This window comes from Macrobrachium nipponense, chromosome 7, assembly GCF_015104395.2.
Source record: "Macrobrachium nipponense isolate FS-2020 chromosome 7, ASM1510439v2, whole genome shotgun sequence".
Classification (NCBI taxonomy): Eukaryota; Metazoa; Arthropoda; class Malacostraca; order Decapoda; family Palaemonidae; genus Macrobrachium; species Macrobrachium nipponense.
Window position 1 is genome coordinate 38,703,476 of NC_061109.1, and position 20,495 is coordinate 38,723,970.

A 20,495-nucleotide genomic window follows, 5' to 3' on the forward strand; every position below is an offset into this window, starting at 1 on the left:
GGAAGATTTGGTGGAATTAACGGAATTAACTGCGTTTTATAGTCTGGGAAGACTTTTATTGAAGAGTAATAGGATGACGGCGACAGAGAGAATCACGATTACATCCGGGATAAGAAATTTCCTAGAATTCAATAGAATTCGATTTGTAAAGCAAGTCAGCTGCTGAAGACAAAACCGGAGAACAGTCATGAAAACAAGGAAGAATTTTTTAATGAAAATATTCCCGGATCTCCACACCACACGCCCGTACACACACACACACACACACACACACACACACACACACACACGTGCAATCAGGGGCGATTCATTTCGTAATTTCAAAACACTTCCGCGTTTCTTTTAACCATAGCATATATTATCTATTCACTCTTAATGTTTTAGGCATAGATATATTTTAGTTCGTCAACTACTTTATTTTAGTGATACTCAGTCGTAAACAATATACTACTATATATATGTATAGATATATATATATATATATATATATATATATATATATATATATATATATATATAAAGATAAATGCCATTTATCTTTATTTATGGATTTATCACGTTCCTAACTTTCGTGATTCAGTTATACATACACACACACACACACACACACACACACACACATATATATATATATATATATATGATATATATATATATATATATAAACTTGCCACAATAGCTGCTTTATACACCTACGAAGAAGGCTCATTCTCATTAGCAGTTCGTCAAATGCCAATACATATTCTGCGCCCTTCAATTCTATCATGCACTCATTACCTGGATGTTAGGCCTTTATATTTCCAATACCCATCTATCTTATCTATCTATCACATATTTAAGTCTTTCTCTCTTTCTGCCTCCGAGCACTCTTGAATTATACTTGCTTCTCAGAAGCCAATCATCTTCATTTTCTCCACATGACCAAACCATCTAAAATCACTGATTCGTCTATTCACATTTGCACTAATACTTTTACCACTTACCTCTGTATCTCCAAAATTCTCACCCCTTTTTGTAATTCGTTTTTAGCCACACATACTAGATGAACAGTTGATCACAGATGCACTAACCTTTTTTCATTTAATCTGCATTCAACATTTTCACTTCACTTCCATAAAGGAGCGTTGTTTAAACAATCCTCTCATACATTCCATCCTTTGATTCAAAGTCCGAGACTTCAAGTCTCTTCCCAGTCTTTTGCAACACCCCCTGTTGCCTTCCATCCTTCTTTCCTTCACATGCTCTAGGACTTATCTTGTTCCTCAGCCTACCATTACTCATTATATTTATTCCCAGATCTGGTTAACGCTTACCATCATAACCTCAATCTTGCCCAAATTTCAGCTTCATCCTCTTTTAGGCATCTTCAGACTCTTTCCCTGGTTTCTGCAGATTTTCTTTATTCTCAACAATTAGCAATGTCGCAGCTGGCAACGTCAGTCTTCATACGACCGGTTTTCTTATCCACACATCTGCACTTACATAAGCTGTCTTCTTTTTGACTTTGCGTATCAGTAAATCCACAGCAATACAAACAGAAAGTTAAGCTACCTAACAACCAGTCGGTTTATATCTATATTTCTGGCACACGGTTCTCCTCGTCATACAAACCTTCATTTGCTCTCAACGATTTATCTTCCCTACCATATAATCATCAGCACCATTTATATACTATTTGCCCCTCCGTCAGTTATCGTCAGCTCTTCCTAGACCTATAAAAGTAATTTACAACATATTCCATTTACTTTTGAACTGTTACATAACATACACTTAGAATCTACTGGTCACTTTTTACCAGATTACGTATCAAGTATTTATTGAACACAATGCTACGTTGACTACTCGATTTCTTCATATTTTGCAAATGCTTGTCACTAGTGACTAAGCCTAGATCAAAATGAAGTTGTCAAGAAGAAAGGTATCAGCCTATTCTTGCCCATTCGTACTGATATCTGTCGAATTCAGATATATTTACTAGAGCTGGAATAGATCCAATTTCACCATCATAGCCGAATATTTAATCGTGTATTGCTTTTCAGGCTGAATCACATATTTATAATTTACTGGTAACTTTTTAGGCAGATACGTATGTAGTATTTGTTAACCACATTGTCCATAAAAAACACTTATCTACCTCTGTCTAAGCTAAGATTATTCTGAACATGTATCTTTCCATGGATTCTCGAAATCACCTCAGTGACCTTCCCTCTCGTGTAGAGAAACATTCATTCTTCTTCTGCAGTAACTTTGACCGGAACCTTTCCCTGGCGAAGACGTACTTTACATGCAATGAGTAGTTATGTCAACACATCTCTCCACCACATCGCAGCATTGCATTTGCAATCCCATCAACTCTCACTGTCTGACTTTCCATTCTTCGAATGTTCGGTTCCACTATCTACATCTTTAATGTCTCGTCCGGAGCAAATTCTACCCCCATTTATAATTAGCATTCCTTGGGAATGCTCTTTTTTTTGTCTTAGTCTCAATTTATATTATTCAGTCTGAGACGATATGTTTCTTCTCTATATTAAAATTTCTCTTTTCGTTTGCTTTCTTCCAGAACTTCTCCTCCTCTGAATTCTTGTCCACAGGAGCCGTGAACGTGATAATTGTCATTATTTCTCTGACTTTTTTTATCCTCTGAAAGGTTGGCAATTTTAGACGATATTTCTGTTGTCACTGTCATTGTTATTAATCAAAGCAAGCGTTCATAATAACTGGACAAACTAATGAACCCTGAACTTGTGTAGTACACTATATATATATATATATATATATATAGATATTATTTATTATAATAATATATTTTATATAATATATATATATATTATATGTGCATAGTACTAATGCACACAAGTTTACGAACACAAATACCGTACCTTTTCATCATACGAAAATCTGAGTCACGGCGATTGTTATTTGACTTGCACGGAACCCATAACCACGAGCAACAACGAGAATAACGTACAAGTTAACAAACTCATCGTACTACGAAAAAAAAAAAGAAATACAGTTATTTTGGCAGCTTAGGAATATTAAGTGATCAACAAAAAAGAAAAAGTACACCAAGATGTTCAGAAAGTACATATCGAGAAAGCCAGTGAATGACTACAAATCTCCATCCTGGTGTTTTTCGAAGTGCCTGACTCATTAGTAGTCTCCGGAAGTTTCTCTGCGACGTAACGTCCGGAAGGTGGTCCTTCCATTTGCCCCTCCCCCTACTCCTACCACCCTAAGGGGCACCACGTAACCTCCCCCTACACTCCCGGCAAAACCGAAACTTGTTATGACCGGTACCTGGCACGAGATTCGAGCCACGGAGATGAAGGCGATACAGACGTATATATATAAGGTCCTGCAGGACGCGGCAGGTGCTGCAGTCCTCCGGAGACAAGCGCAAAGGTAACCACGGTCAGTGAGGTCAAGTGAAATATAAAAAACGAAAGAGAGAGGAGAGGAAAGCCAAAATGGCGTCGGTACTTCTTCAGTGGTTGGTGTCGTCGATTTTAGTTGCTTTTGCTACGGCTGCACCTCAGTTGGTTAGTAGGCCTATTGTTTTTATCTTTAAGTGTTTTTGTTCTATTCAAGTTGCAGACACTCGAGTTCGATACCTGAATTCGACACTTGAGCTCACAAGAAGATGGTTTTCATTTCCTTTGCGAGTTCAATGTTATACGCAGTATCATAATGCTTTTTGGGAGCTCTCCATATCCTGAATAAATCTGAATGCGCAGGAGTGCTTGGAATCGGCATATATATTATATATATATAATATCTATATATATCTATTTTATATATTTGAAATTTTGTAATAGCCACAATGCCCTCTTAACTTCTCCAATTCTTTGCTCTTTTTTGGATACGCTTGTCACTACAAAGCCTTGTGCTCCATCTTCAAGGATTTTTTTTTTTTTAAGAAATAAAGATTGTCTGGTAGCGGGAAACCGGAAAATCATGATTCCTTTAAAAAAAAAGAAAGAAAAAAAAAATCTTTGAAGATGGAGCACAAGACTTTGTAGTGACAAGCGTAACCAAAAAAGAGCAAAGAATTTGAGAAGTTAAGAGGGCATTGTGGCTATTACAATTCAAATTATATATATATATATATATATATATATATATATATATATATATATATATATATATATATATATATATATATATACTGTATATGAAACCATTTTAACAGTTTTTCCTTACTGCAGTCTACAAGAACACTTGTTGCAGATCTCCGTCAGATTTGGATATTATCCTAAACACCACTTACCTCTGGCGCCGAGGGTTACGGAGTCCCAGTACTTGATATTTCAGCAGCCAGTGACGACGACAAACGAATTTCTAGTTCTGTATCCTCATGGAATTCTATAAGTTCGAGCAGTGTCTGTATTCAGATGCTCATTTCAGAAGTGTTTATGAAGCGCGAACTTGAGAAATGAAAAAGAAAAGATACCTCTTTTGCTGGATGACTGATTAACGGAAAAAAAATAATTTCTGTGCACAGTTATAAAGCCTCTTCGTATCTTTTACGGAATTTCGAGGAATGCACCTGTCTACAAATAAAAGTTACTTAAAAAAGGCTAAATTTTCATTTAATCTAAAGCAGCTTCGAGAATTGCAATTAGTTACGAATGCAACACAAACACACACACACACATATACCTTTATAATAAGCCTATATATATATATATATAGGCTTATTATAAAGGTATTGTAAAAATCACCTCAGAGTTTCGTACATAAAATACTCGTATACCGTACTATGTAACTACATCCCAGAAGTACTTTCCGGCAATGCGAAATAATCCCTTGAAACGAAATTTCTATTTCTTTCTTTCTGAAGCACAGCTTCCAAAACACGTCTGAAATATGGCTAAATGGAGTCGGTCACGGATCAAACACGAAGAATTCCGTTGAGTACAAACGGCGCATTTGAGGTACTCTTAGAAAGTCTCCTGTTGCACTTGTTAGATTGGATCCGGAAGTTATTTCTTTAAACCTGCAGACGGTGTTCTTGTAGACGACAGTGGCAAAACACTGCTAAATTTTATTTTTTCTCCAAAACATGTATCCCTCAAGTGTTGTTTCGCACACCCCAAAAAATAGGTAGTTTCATTAATGCATGGAATATTGGGGTAGGGAGGGAATTCCACATTCTGTAATGAATGAGTTTGTGACTTCCATTTAGTAGTTTGTCTGCAGATTTGCTTTTTTTTTTAATCTTTCCTAGATAGTGACCCCCAAGGGTTTTTGGAGGTCGTTGTCTAGGACTAATATTTCCTGAGGGTCATTATGTTTTTACGGTCATCCCCAAAGGCCTTGTACTAAACACGCCGCCAAGGTGGATCCATACCGGGTTGAAATCCTCAGGGGTCACTATCTACAGAAGATCCAATTTTTTTTCAAGACTACTATGACTTTTTTTTTTTTCTGCTACTGTTGGTTATCTTTAAGACATTATTCCACTAACTGAATTGGTGATTCATGATTGATTTTTTTGTTTGCATTGAACACTCGTCTCATAATTCAAAGTCCTCAGCCAGTCTGGGTTGATCCTCCAGAGGCAGATATGACCAGAGACGCTCATTTGGGGTCTCAGCTCAGGTGAGGTAGAATAAGTGAATTTAACAACAATATAGAATAATTATATCTAGCATTCTAAAAGCAAACATTAATTTCATTCCATCCCACACTCAGCTCGACTTCTTCAGCGACCCTACCTTCGGTACATTAAGCACCAGCAGCACCAACCCCCCTTTCCCCTCCGTCAGCACCGTCGGCAGTAGCAACCCGCCCTTCGGCACATTCAGCACCAACCGGCCCTTCGGCGGCTTCAACGCCGCCAGCAGCAGCAACCCGCCCTTCGGTACCTTCAGCACTGCCAGTAGCAACACCCCTCCCTTTGGGGCCTTCAGCACCACTAGCAACACCCCGCCCTTCGGAGGCTTCAGCACCGTCGGTGGCAACCCTCCCTTCGGCGGCGCCTTCAGCACCGTCAGCAGCAACCCTCGAACCGGCACGTTCGGCTTGACCGATCCTATCCCTACGGACACGACCTTCCCGTTTGAGTTTTCCACCCTGTCTCCTACCTTCGCGCCCACGGACTTCAGTGACGTCGGTTTCAACACGCCCTTCGGCACCTTCAGAAATTCCTCCTTCAGGAGTGCTTGCAGGATTCATTTCGTCACCGACGACGTGGTCCAGTGGTCCTCGCCTAACTTCGGAAGGGGGGAGTACCCAAACAACGCCCGCTGCAAGCTATCTCTGTCCTCCGTAAGTATTCGCGCCCTTCTATGTGGTCACAGGTTGTGAACAATTGAAACATAGGCCTACTCTAAATGAAACTATAGCCTTAGTATAACTCACCAAACCAAAGTAATAATCTTACATTTCTATCAAGATTTATATTTCATTTCTTCGGAGTCTCATAATCTCGATCAATGTCTTCTCAGAGAGCACCAGGATACGCTACGTTCGAATTCAGTAATCAAGGCTATGACATCAAGTCCGGCGACTTCATTGACTTCAATCAGCCTATTCGCATGGCCAAGCTTGGCAAAGTGTAAGTGAACTTTATAAGTAATTGAACATGAGTACATTTGCCTGTATGTGTGTAAGCAAGAGTGTTTGTAAATCACTACGAAGCAAATAAGATATTTAAACTTACTTTTAGCAAATTTCTTAGCGAGATTTAAAATGTATATACTTTTACGAGGTCTGCACAGATAATTTGCCAAATCATACGGTTATATCCATAGGAAAACCAATTTTGTTCAGATTTCGATTGCACATCAAGATCGAGAGATAAAGATTATTGAATAACTGGATCTTTTATGAAACTATCAAGGAGAGAATAATATTTCCTCTGCAGATAGTCAGGCTTTGGATATAGGATTTATTGTTCAATATAAAAAGCGTTTTTCTTTTGTTTTCAATAACTTCTCTAAGGATAGGCATTAATTTCGTAAAGCTGCTCTCACGTGAAACCAACATTCTTCCCAGGAACAAATGGGACACTTGAATAACTAAAAATTAATATTATTTTATGAGAAATTTTAGGAAATGATGTTTATTCATTTAATTTTTTAAGTCCTCTCAAGAACCGTTCTTTGAAAATATAGGAACCAGGATTTAGTATTATCTCCTATCTGCATATTAAAGAAAAGTTACAACTTTACATAAAAGCGTGACAGGATAAAAGGAAATAATACATTGATAAGGGAGCAGTTTAACATAAAGTTCTGCCAAGGTTTTGCCTGTTCAGAGTCATATTTCCTAGGTTAGTTACACCTCACTATGAAAATAATGTAAAGAATTTTGCAAGTTAAATACTTGTAATGGCGTCATGTATTCCTGAGTTACAATGACCCTTCGGTAATCAACGCTCTTGGCCTAAAATAACGGTGGACAAAGGAAGGAGATAACTGCAAAGCAAATATGAAATTAATTTTGTGGCGTTCCTTTGCCTAGTAGCTAGGCCCTAGCTGGTCTTATATTGCTTCATCGTACCCTAACGTTCAGTTATCGTTTACAGAAGAAAATTTATCTGTGTGCTTTCTTTAAGTCGTGTTCTTACTGCTTCATCGTACCATCACGCACACTATTATCGTTTACAGCTGGGATGGATTTGCCGCGCCCAACACCATCGTCCGTGGGGATCTGCCAACCTTCAACTTTGACGTCGAATTCAGGAGTGACAGCACAGCTACTGGTGCTGGGTTCAATGTCACCATTAGCAGAAAGACTACTGACTGCCATCTGGTAAGAACTCTCTCTCTCTCACTTGCATATGATGCAAGCATATTTAATTTTTTTATTTTTCTGTTTGCTTCGTTCCATTTCCTTAGCCCATTTTCGATCTAGCGCTGGACTAATTCGGTATTGGAGGTGGGGTGGGGGGCGGGGACTATTGTTCAAGAGAAGTATTATTAGAAAATACGATTGATGTTACTTAATCTTGAAAATTCTAACTTCGGCAAGTCTGTTTTATTAGGTCTATGTTGTCGAGTTCGAAAGACAAATTTTCGTAATTGATTTAGTCAAAATGACAGTAGAGCCATCGCAATAATGACCTCAAACATTAGCATCAGCCGCGATATGAAATAGTAGCACAATTTCAGTAGTACTAGTAGTAGCAGTAATTAAGACCTAATTCTCCAAAGGAATTATTTCATTATTCCCCTCAATAAATTCTTCCAGATCGTCAACAGAGACGGGGCCCAAACAGTCGGCACTCTGGAGGCGCCCCAAGAACCAAACTATGGCACCGGTGTCCCAAATAAGCGGTCCTGCGAATGGTGGATTAGGGTGAGTCCTATTCATGATTTCTCCATCTCTTATTCAATGGGAACATGGATTTATCCACGATATATCAGTATTGTATTACTAAATATAATATGTTTTTAGCGAAGTGGATGGCTATGATGTCTTTTATCGTGATACCTGCTTCCGTTTTTAGGCTCCCGAGGGAAAACGCATCAAGCTTGAGATCCTGAACATGAGAATCACGTCATCGGTCAACAGCGAGTACGAGGAGAATGGAGTCGTCATCGTCGACAGACTGGGTGACAAGTACTATCCCGAGTTGACCAGCATGGACTTCGTCGGCTCAACCCTCCCACAACCAGTCAGATCCATTGGGAATCGCATGAACGTCATCTTTTACTCCGGTACACTGACCGATGCGTTCAGAGCTCGTTGGTCCGTAATCGATGCGTAAATAACCCTTTCAAATGTTCATGTACCGAGGTTTCTAACCTCATTCCTGACCGTGAGAGGATGAGAGTAAACGTTCTAGCTCAAGGAATTATTGTAAGGAATAAATAGTACTACCTTTCAGGACATTTATCGAGGGCAAAAGGAGATTTACTCCTAAGAAGCAGGGAGCTTCTTCTGTACAAGGTAATTTCTCTGAACAGGTGTGTGGAGACTAATCACCTTCGTTCTGAATTTCTTGGTAGCTACGTGTCTTACTGTCTGTAATCCTAATAGTCAGAATTCTTCAAAGTCAGTCAAAAGCTTTGCAATAGAATCTCAATTCATTCTTAACGGAGGTAGTAAGCAATCAGTGTCTAGATTATTTTCAACATCTTAGGGCTTATTTTCCATGAAAATCGTCACCAAAGAATGCAGATTTCAATTCAACAAGCAACAACATCTACCAAGATAAATTTACTGATCAGACATAACTGACAATTTTCTGTTTGTCATTCTGTCTTCCATGAACAATTTTTTTTTTTCACAATTTAGAACACGTTATTGTTTAACGTTGTATTTTGATACTAATGTTTAGTAATTTAATTAAACAACTAACCTATTTTCTCAAATTAATTAGTTTCTGTTTCCTTTCTGTATTGAATATTCTATTGCCTCTCAAACTCGAGTTTATTTTTAAAAACCGCAGTTGTTTTTCCTACCTAGCAGAAGACATATGACCACATAAATATGTGGTATTTGAAAAATAAAATCAGAAATAGACAGTGTTCCTCACCCTTAGTTTGGTCAAAGCTATTAACAGTATTTAGATCTCTGATATGAAATTTCTGTAAATGAGTCTTTCTTGTTATTATTTTTGTTTACTTTGCTCAATAAAGTGTCATATTTCAACACTTGTTTAAAGGCGAGTAAGCCTTCTTGATCTCGTAGCTCGAATTTTTCATGCAGACTAGGTGGACAGTGAAAGTGTAATAAAAAAAATCCATATCTTATGAGAACGAAGGATATTTACTTATTTATAAATCACTGGAGGAAGAAAAGAGCACGCACATAGTATAACATTTCGGGTTACCATTTCACCAAACCACAGATTGACATATAATCCCATGAGGTGAGAAATAATGGCGAAAAGTAATTGGCACAAACTGACCATAAATTCTAATTGCAACTTTTCACTGAGCCGACTTCTCTAAGTATTCAACTCAAGAACTAAGTGTTTACCGAACTCAACCTGTATTGTCCCAGAAAGTGAGGTTTAAAAACCCATCAGGAGGACTGAATAAAATACTGGCTTGACAAAACGAGTAGGCTATATACAACTGAAGCTCAGATCTGGTGAGCTGAGTTCTTGAAGTTGAGGGCATTGCAAAGGATCCCATCTGTCCTGCGTCCTTTTCTGTTTGCTATAAATAGTAGCGCCCTAGACAACCTTGACGATAACGCATGGGTCAAGAATTGCTAAAATTGACTTGAGCTCTGACTGATTTGGTTAATCAGAGGGTGTTATAAATAAACTTTATAATTTAAGTATCAGAATCCATTTGCATGTGTCTTAAGCCTAGCAAGTAGAGAGCTGCGCCAGCAAGAGGGTTACTTCCAGTGGCATGAGGCTGAACTACAGAAAAATAACCACAACCCTATTGATCCCAGTCATGAGTCACTCTTCATGGGGAAGCCTTACGCGATGATTCTGAATCTTTAAGCATCGCTTGATGTTGCCATAGATTCTTAGCTTTCTTTGATGCAGTGATAAAAAAACATACCAGGTAATGTACCAGAAAACTAGACATCAGAGGCGTAAATAGGGTTACTGGCGCCCAGGGCAAGCACAGAAAATGGCGCCCTTTGTCATGGAATAAATCTTAAGGATTCTGGATCTGTACCACAATGATTCAGTTGATGATATGAAGAACAAGCTATCATTATTTACTGCCAGAAGGTATATTGAGTTTACTAGTACAAGTTAACATTATTTATTACAAGAAGTTATAAACATGAAGTTTAGTGGTACCAACATTATTCAGGGAGATACAACACTATTCTGAAAAAAAATTATGTATTTGAAAAAAGAAAAAAAAAAACAATCAAAATGCAATACAAAATCTGAACTGAAAAACTTAAAATTCGCATTGATAAAAACAGTTTTAGATCAAATTTTTATATGCACTCAATCTTCACAGTGATGCAAACTCCTTAGTTAAAGTTTTGGAGTTTAGTAATACCAACATTATTGAGAGAGATACAAATATTTTAACAACACTATTCTGCACAAAAATAGATAAATGAAATAAGGATTTATTATTTATAAAAAATGAAAAGCAATACTCAAGTTCTGAACTAAAAAGTTGTGTAAATTAGCATTGATAAAAACAGTTTTAACGAGAATTTTTAAATGCACTCAAGCTTTACAGTGTTACAAACTTGTTAGTTAGAGTAATGACTTGAGTGCTCATTCTCTAATAGCCTCTACCAGTCAAAGAACTTTCATTAAAACTGAATAGAAAAAATGAAAACTAATTTGTCAGCTTCTGTAACTGCTAAGATTTATCATTTAAAATGCAACATTGATTGTAAAGAGATTAGAAAAAATAAAAGTTGATGGCAATTATATTTGGACTCGGGGAGACTTTGCTGAAGCAAAATTATCAATAACATCATCAAAGTTAATGAGTTTTACCTCTTCACGCCCAATACTAAGAAATGACAGGCGTTAATTAAGTCTATCCTGTCCCATCGAGGCTCTGAGATAAGCCATAATCAATTTCAGTTGACTGAACGAACGTTCACAGCTTGCAATTGAAAGTGCTACTTTGAGCAAAAGTTGGATTTCTACTCTTAAGTTGGGTAAAAAATTTTCATCGCCATATTGTATAACGAATTGGATGAGTTTCTCTGGAGTGGAAGTCTGAACATCCGTTCTACTTGCCAAGAGCATTCATTCTGCAGTCTAAGATTTCCTCATAAAGTTCATTACCATCCAAATCACTACTGTAGAATTCGCCAACATGTAAACAGTTTTCCTTCATTCTCTCGTCATCCAGTAATCCTGAACTTTTACCTTTTTTTAAGAATTTGTCCTACATCTAGCAAAAGCCCAAACTAGTTGTCTAGATCTTCAAGTCTTGTGCTACGTTGTTTAATTCCAGTTCGCAGTCTATCTATTGTACCTTTCATTAGACGCACAATCTCTTGTTTTGTACTGAGGCCTACATCAGTAGCTGTTTCTCCTGGCATCATTTTCTTTATTCTGCTCTCCTTTTATTTGGCATACACTCGAAAGCTGTTCACATGGTATAGCATATGAACGTTAAATTTAGAGGAGAAACTAGAGTTACTAAGAAGACGACCCGACTGTAATCACTCTACCAAGAAAATGAGTTTGATTCGGCGGGTCAACCCGGCACACCCATCCTTCAAAATTCAAATTCCACATTACGTCGATTTAAGAACCATCACTCTCTCTCTCATTTCAGTTATTTCAATATACTAATGTTTCCTATTTTAGCACAGTATATCACGCTTATATATATATATATATATATATATATATATATATATATATATATATATATATATATATATATATATATATATATATATATATATATATATATATATATATATATATATACACACACACACACACACACAAATGTTTGTTTGTGTGTGTGTGTGTGTGAGGACTACAAGTACTAGCAACTCTTTATGATATATATATATATATATATATATATATATATATATATATATATATATATATATCTATATATATCTATATATATCCAATAAGAGGTCGAGGCTAGTCCCCATCATGTAGTAGGTGAAAAGGCAAAACAGCTCAATATTGAGCTGTTTTGCCTTGTCATCCTACCTATCTATCTATCTATCTATCTATCTGAGATATATATATATATTATATATATATCTATATATATAATATATTATATATATATATATATGATAGTGATACAAAATAATTTTTTGTCTCTCACAGCTCCCAGTAAGCCACATAAATTGTCCCCCAGGTTCATTTTGGCCCCCCCTAAGGTCGGCTCCCAGTGGACGTGGCCCCCATTCCCCCCCCCCCCACCTCCAACCCCTAGTGACGCCTCTGCTAGACATTGCTTATAGCGATTCTCATATCTACCAGAAATGCTATAAATGCCACTTGTAGATCTTATGTTCCTTTTACTGGAGTACCTACTGTTCACCTGTTTGGAAACCATCACTTCCATGAAATCTTTATCTCTAATGCAAGATTCTGGAAAAGAAGTGATTTGCCATTTTCACAAAAGGGGTAATTTGACCATCATCAGGAGATACCCTGTGGATCTTTTTTATTCTGTTTTAATAAGGAAATTTATCATTATCATCGCCATCCTAATGCACATTGCAAGTATAAAAGGTCTTTCAATTCCTTGACTCTGAAACTGCAACAGCAACAAAACCTCCTCAGTGATGTTAAAACAGAGCTTTCGTTCCGCCTTCTATCCTTATATATTGAATTAACTTGAGAAATCCCTCCATGATTGACATATTACAATATTTTCTGCCGATGTCTAGTTGTCGCACATTTTTACTTCCTATTGTTATTTTGAGGGGAGGCATTACGTAATTTAAAAAATTACTCACTGATTTGATCGGTTTGAGTAACTTTCACATCACAAGGAAATAATTCGACTGAAGATTACTTTCTGCCGACGGCGGTCAAGCAAGTTATTTTACAGTTTACAGTGTTTATTTCAAGACAACTGTTCAAGAATTCACAGTGTTGGAAATCTTTGTTAGTCCTCTTCGCTACGATTATTTCAATCAATGTACCTCAATAATATTCCAGTTTCCTAAAACGGTATGGCTAGTCATGACACTTCTAAATATATTTGTGTTATAGTATCACTATCATTTTCTTTTATTAAAAAGTTATTTTCTTTTATTTTATTATGGCATACTAAAGTATTTCTTGGCGTTAACATTGTTCCTTATTTCAATGCGTTCTTCAGTCCCGTATCAGCATTTGACTTAATTTACTTACTCGAGTACATTTAAAAACAAGGTAATATGGTAGCATGCAGAGCAATGGGTCAAGAATTACTTAGGGGATTGGTGGGGGAACCTCCAGGTCAGGTTTGGGCACGGCACTCGAAATTATATGAGTATACCTACCAAATAAAGGTAGGTATGGTTAGGTCATATTCCCTTCTTGAAATGCCTGCCATAGAAATGCTAACTAAGCCTACAATAGCCGTTACTCCTCTCTCTGCATTCACTCCATATTAATAGGCCATATTAATTTTCGCTCGCATAGTAGGCCCTGCTGGACTGTTCAGCAATACTAGCAAAAGAAAAGTCTAAACTAGTTGCATATTGTAAAATATTAGACGCTGACGGAGTGTCAGCATAGGTACGCAATATCATCAATTAATGAAGAAATCGCCATTCTTTGGAATTATCTAAGACTGAAAAAAGCATAAGCAGTAGATGTCTCATTAACCCTTTATGCAAGAAACAGTCGACATCAAGAGTTGTTGAAACCATAAAGGTAAAAACCTTAGGTTCTCCTACAGAGAAGAGAAAGGAAGCAGTCATAGAGGCGATGTCAGAGGAAACAATAATGTTCAAACTAAATGCTTTTACACCAGTTAAAGGGACAACAAATAAACATTTTGAACCTAGGCAAGTTATAAAGAAAAGCCTTTTAGACGGTTTTACAGGTATATGGAGAACGTACACGTTAGAACGCTGTATAAGAAAATATGTGCTAAAATGAAACTAATACTTGTCCAAGGTATATGCGAAGCTTTTAAGTAGTGGCGTGGATCTAACAGAAACAAATTTCCTAAATGCGGACACAGAGATCCTGTTAAAAATCATATCTTTTTGACCTGGTTACAGAAGTACTGTTGCCTCCATTGTACTATACAGCACCAGTGGAAAAAAAATGATAAGAAATTAGGAAAGTAGAAAAATGCTGTGGTGGAAGAATGTACGGAGTAAGGTAACGCTTTTGTATATAATGTTAGAATCGAAATAACAACTCAAATGGCCTTTTCTGCATACTTTAAAAACCTCAAAATGCTAATTTGGAGAGGAGGGGGGCGGGTGAATTACAAGCATCTAAACTCTCTGATTTGGTGAATGAACTACTTTCATTAATCAGTTCTGGATTGCGAAGTGATTTGAAGCCATCTAGCAAGAAAGCTATGGGGAAAAGGACCAATCTCATATTTTTCAACAAAATAAATCTGCAAATATTTGACCAAAAGTATAAATTGTAAATGATAACTTACAGAATATCTTCAACTTTAAAAACCTTGAATTGTGTTTGATGTTGATAAACGCTTATTAAAATCAATATTGATTCATTTATGAGCGAAATAGAGAATAGACTCAATCCAGACTTCTTACAGTCCAGTTGATTACCTTAACACAACACCTTATCATATCGCTTTTTAAAATCAATACTTACATCAAGTTTTCCTCTCTAGATTTCCAGTAACTTGAGTATTAAAAATTCTAAGTCTGAATGTGGCTTCTTTGTCGTAATCATCGATATGAGTGTTATGAATTGATTTACATATAACATTTTAAGATAGGCCTATTCGGACAATGCACAAAGACTCTCTATAAAATTCCAAATTTAATAGTGTTTTAATTGTACAATGAAAGCTTGGCGATATTCGTGAAAAAGCTCTTATATACAAGTGACATAGGCTATAATATTTGCAATGTTCTAAATTTAGCCCATCATTAAACTTCAAAGCTCGAGTTTCAGTTTTAAATAAACAGGCATATATGAAATCAGTTAAGAGGGGTAACATTACAGAGTATTAGAAATAAAAAGCTCTTAATCTTTAAGGGATTTTCACTTGTAAGAAATAAAAGCAAAAACTGATATAATACTTTAAAAGAGACTAAGAAATGTTGTGCAACGTTTGGTGGCCATGGTACCAAAGAAAACGAATCTTTATTCTATAATAGAAAACAATAAGCAGTAACTACGTTATTTTGACAAGACAGGTCATTGCGCGTAGTTTTCAGGCCAAGCGATTACCTTCAGCAAGGAAGATTTATAATGTAAATGTATTAATATCTTTAATGATGATATTCTTATCATTATTCATGTGTTTACTATACTGCATATGTAAACAGTACTGATGTGTCAATTGCCCTGACTTAAACATTCGGAGGCTACCATACTAAATTTTAGGACAATTACCTAACTCGGACAAGCCTATACATAACAATTCAAACCATAGGCTAATATAAAGGTACCTCATAGGCCTAGGCTACTATACTTCTTGGCCTATCCTTAGTTGGAACAGGTACTTGACGTCGGAGACGGTCGAATCTTCATTATACATATCGATAAGAATTAATCAAAATCAATCAAAAGTATATCAATGATCACTGAGAATGGATAAATTACCATTAACGTTTAGCCCAACTATACCAAATGCATTTGATATTGAAATGTCATGCTTCCGTCTGAGCAGTTACAGTGTTAGAAAACTAGAAAACTAGAAAACTAGAAAAACCGATAGGCCTATTATGGAAGATCAATTTATCTGCTATGGTACACCTCGAGTGGATATAATATTAAGCCCTTAAGTCAGCAAAATCACTGGAGAGACAGGGAACTCAGGAATTCAATTTGAAAAGTTCCTTCCAGCATAAGCAAAGTTATTACCAACACAAGAATGCAATATAAATACAATGTGTGTGTGTATGTGTGTGTGAGTGTGTGTGTGTTTTAGCATTCCAATGTGCCTGATCACTCTTTTTTTAAGGTTTATGAAAAGCCCTGATTTCATGAATAGTATTACCATTGTAACTATTTCATCAGGAAAAAGGGCAAATAACGTAAGCTATCATAACATAGGCTACGGCCTTGAATGGTTAAATGTAGCAGAAGGCACCAGGATATATATTATATATATAATATATATACAATATATCACTATATAAGACTACATGTTAGGATCTATATATATATATATTAATACACACACACTATAATGCCTGACACATTTGACGAAGTGTTTTTATTAGTTGTACAGTTCTGTATGATACGCAGAGCAAATGAAAGTATGAACAGTCACAATGACAAAATGAACTTGCATATAAGTAGATAATGACAAAAATTTGAACGATTTCAGATATCATCCGTTTTTCCATTTTACAAAAGATTCAACAAAGTTTGCATTATATCAGGTCGCTTCTTACTTTACCAATTTACTTCTTACCATGTGACTCTTTCCAAATTCAAGGAATGTCAGGCCCGTACCCTGAGTTTTTTTATGGGGTGTAGTCGTTTTTCGCAAAACTGGACCATTTCTTCTATAAATGTCATTGCATATATTGGTATATACAAGATGAAATATTTAATATGTTATTTTAGTTATATTAAGAAGAAAAATTGGGTATGTGGTCTATGCACTTCTACCCGATTAGATGTTATTCAAAGTACTGACTTTGGTTAACAGAAAATATGAGCTTCCAGAAATTGGGGGGAGAGGGGGGAGGGTCGTTCGACCCCCCGACCGACCCCTCCCCCCTCGGTACAGGCCTGGAATGTACAGAAACTCACTCAAATGTTCACTGAAGAACTCTGTAACCGAACCACTGTCAGCCATGATGAATCATATAAGGGCGAAATTGTATTCCTTTTATCTCTGTCATCAGCTGAGTTTTCCTCCAGATCAAGATGACGGCAGGAGGTGGTAAAAACGTAGATGGCCATCGGGGGGGACATTGGGAAACTTGTATGAAATAATAATCCCAGGCTGAATGACAGTCTCTTTTTGAACGTTTAGTGCGACTGAGGCGGAATTGCAAAACACGGACATATTACACCGCGAGAGCTTTTGGAAGGAACCTCTACATAAGTATATCTTGTGAATTCTATACCTGCTCCCAATTCCCGCCAAGTCATCATCACTCCCTCGAACTTCGGCCATTATCTCAAATGACAAGCAAATCGCCCATTTTATTATGTATTTTAATATCCACAACGATCTTATGGTAATTTCGTTGATTGATTTTATTGCCTGGTTCAGAATAGCTGTTCATTAAGTTCAAGCTTAGATCCATTTACTGCTTAGCGGGGAAAGATCAAATTGTTCTAATGACGATAAAGCTACATCAAAGAATTTTTCTTAATCATTCTAAATAACATTAAAATAAAGCAAGTTTTTCTTACAGGCGAGTTCCTTTGGGTGCACTCCTGTATTACTTCCTGGAACGTCTATAAAATTCATAAGATAATTATTAGGAACCACAACTCTTAAATAACTGAATTAGATATCAACACATTATTAACTTTTCGAAATATCCTGTACAAATTATCTATAATTCGCATATTCAATGCATGCGTGCACAAGCAATCTGAATGAGGGAAAATCTGTATGAGTTTTGGGCATTGCGTTTAGGTTGACATGCAGGCGTACGAGACAATATAAATATTCATAAAAACCAAAAATGTCTCGTTACAAGTGGCTGTTATATCTAGTGCATATTATATTTCATGTTTTTCAGAAGTCGCTCGACAGCAAAGAAAACCAATGAATAATCTACATCATGCTCTTTGAAAGTACATTGCGAGTAGCGAGGCATAATCGTAACATTAACAAATTATCATCAGAATCAGAGGGCCTCTTAAAAAGCTGACTGGCCAGCTTTGACACGCTGTTGCTAGTGCTTCAGGTTGGCACTGAGAAAATCGCTCTTCTTGAGCACCCTTGCCCATTTGTGCTCAAGGTTTCCTGCCCATCACGAAAGCCTTTTTTAGGTGCTCTCTTCCCCAAAGACAGCTCTGGGATTTCTGCCAGGCCGGATGACCTTTCCTGTGGGCTGCCTGTCCCTTGAAATCCCTAGGCTTTAGCCTGACTAGTTTGCCTTACTTATGGCCCACCTTCTGCAAGAGAGTCTGGGTTTCCCATCCACTTGGAAGCCTCTGATCAATGGCTGCTTTCAAGGGAAAGGCTGTGGATAGTCACCATCCAGGTGCCAAGTCCTCCTCTTGGGCTAGTTTTTCTCAGGAGACCCTTATATGGCACCTGCAAGGGGCAGAGACCCACCTGAAGAAATACCTTCCATAGGAAGCCTTGGCACTCACTTCTAGAGACGATTTTTCTCGCTCCAGGGAAGGTAGAACTAGAGAAGTGCCTTCCTAGTAACAGTGACCCAACTTCCCCTGGGAAGGTATCCCTGGGCGAAGGATGGATTCCCTCCTAAGGGATACCTTGGAAATCAACCTTTGGTGAGGCTTACTTCTGGGGATGCTTTCTGGCATGGTGAAAGCCGCGCCCCCCTCCAGGGAAGGCAGCCCTATAGAAGGACCTTCCTGGCTCCCCCTGGAGTGGCAACCCCAGGAGAGGGGGCTGGAAACCCCGCTACAGGAATGCCTTTCATAAGAAGCCTGGGCTCCCGCGCCCATTGTAAGGCCCTCCTATAGAGATGCTTCACGGCCTGGCAGGAGTGTTGCCACTCTCATGGGAAGGTAGTCCCAGTGGAGGACCTCCCTGCTGGGGTGCCCTAGCAGTGAAAAAGAAAAAAAAAAAAGAAAAAAAAAAAATGAAATTTTGGTCGTGACTCGAGAGTTTTTTCTACGTAGTTGTTTGTAGAGTATGTTTTCAATGTGTTTTTAGTATCCCATCATTCTCTCTCTCTCTCTTCTCATTTTAGTGTCGCGAAGTTTGTCCTAATGACTTTTGACGTCTCTCAGTCTTCCTCACTTCTCACTCCACTTATATCTATCATTTCTTTTCAACTATTATCTCTCTTACTCTCATTAACAGCTTTCAAATTCCCATCCTCGTCCTTAAAATTTTATTTCTCTCCTGAACAATAAAAAAAATCTGTAATAGTTCTTTGTTGGTTTCGCTAGTACCTGATCCCGAAATGTATCTATTTACTCTCTCTCTCTCTCTCTCTCTCTCTCTCCAATACCTCGTCGGTTTCGTTTGTAATCGATCTCAAAATGTATTCATTTCTTCTCTCTCTCCTGTTTACAAATTGATCTTATTCTTAGTTTCCTACTTGTACACCTCTCCTACTATTTCTTTTATCTCTTTTAAGCCGCCATTAGTAATTCCATCGCTCTTTCTCAATCCCGTTCGCTGCTGTTATTAGCATTCCTGCACTTCTGGTTACAGCTCCCAAAACCAAATATTTCCCCGTTTGCTTCTTACTCCAGACCCCACCCCACCCCCAGATCCCTAACCGCCAACATAACTTAAACCCCCCATTCCCCCCCCCCCCCCCGCGCAGGCAACAGACCCCCATCTCTCAAACTCTGTCGGAACTTTCATAATTTTTTCCTTCGTTTTGTTTCTCCTATTTTTAATACATTCTTATCTCTCTCTCTCTCTCTCTCTCTCATACACGCAAAACATTATTCCAAGGCCTTGGTTGTTTGCTGCTGCTGCTGCTGCTCTCTCTCTCTCTCTCTCTCTCTCTCTCTCTCTCTCAAGCGGTAAAGCTAAAAAGCAAACAATGCATAATAAAGTTTTTTCGCTATTGTCTTTATTCTTGTAATTTGAATACAATCAGACTAAACATGGTGCGCGCGCATTGCCTTGTCCATTTGTCTTGTGCAACACATCAGTAGTATGTGCACATATGCTGGGAATATTATACGTAGGTACACCGTGTGTGTATTCATCAATACCAATAGGCTTCCGTGTATCAAGTGCTATTTTTATTAACATCCATGCACTTACCTCTGAAGTGCAAGTGCGTGTGTGTATAAGATAGATAGATAGATAGACAGAGAGAGAGAG

The 20,495-nt window shown here is 37.5% G+C and overlaps 1 protein-coding gene across 1 annotated transcript; it reads left to right on the forward strand.

Annotated features, from left to right (window-relative positions):
* Window positions 1-3,364: 3,364 nt before the first annotated feature.
* Window positions 3,365-9,326, forward strand: LOC135217410 (cubilin-like). The gene is made up of 6 exons (XM_064253251.1): window positions 3,365-3,542; window positions 5,698-6,273; window positions 6,453-6,562; window positions 7,617-7,761; window positions 8,200-8,307; window positions 8,459-9,326. Exons 1-6 carry the CDS (start codon window positions 3,471-3,473, stop codon window positions 8,717-8,719), a joined length of 1,272 nt encoding a protein of 423 aa, XP_064109321.1. The 5' UTR covers window positions 3,365-3,470; the 3' UTR covers window positions 8,720-9,326.
* Window positions 9,327-20,495: the final 11,169 nt, after the last annotated feature.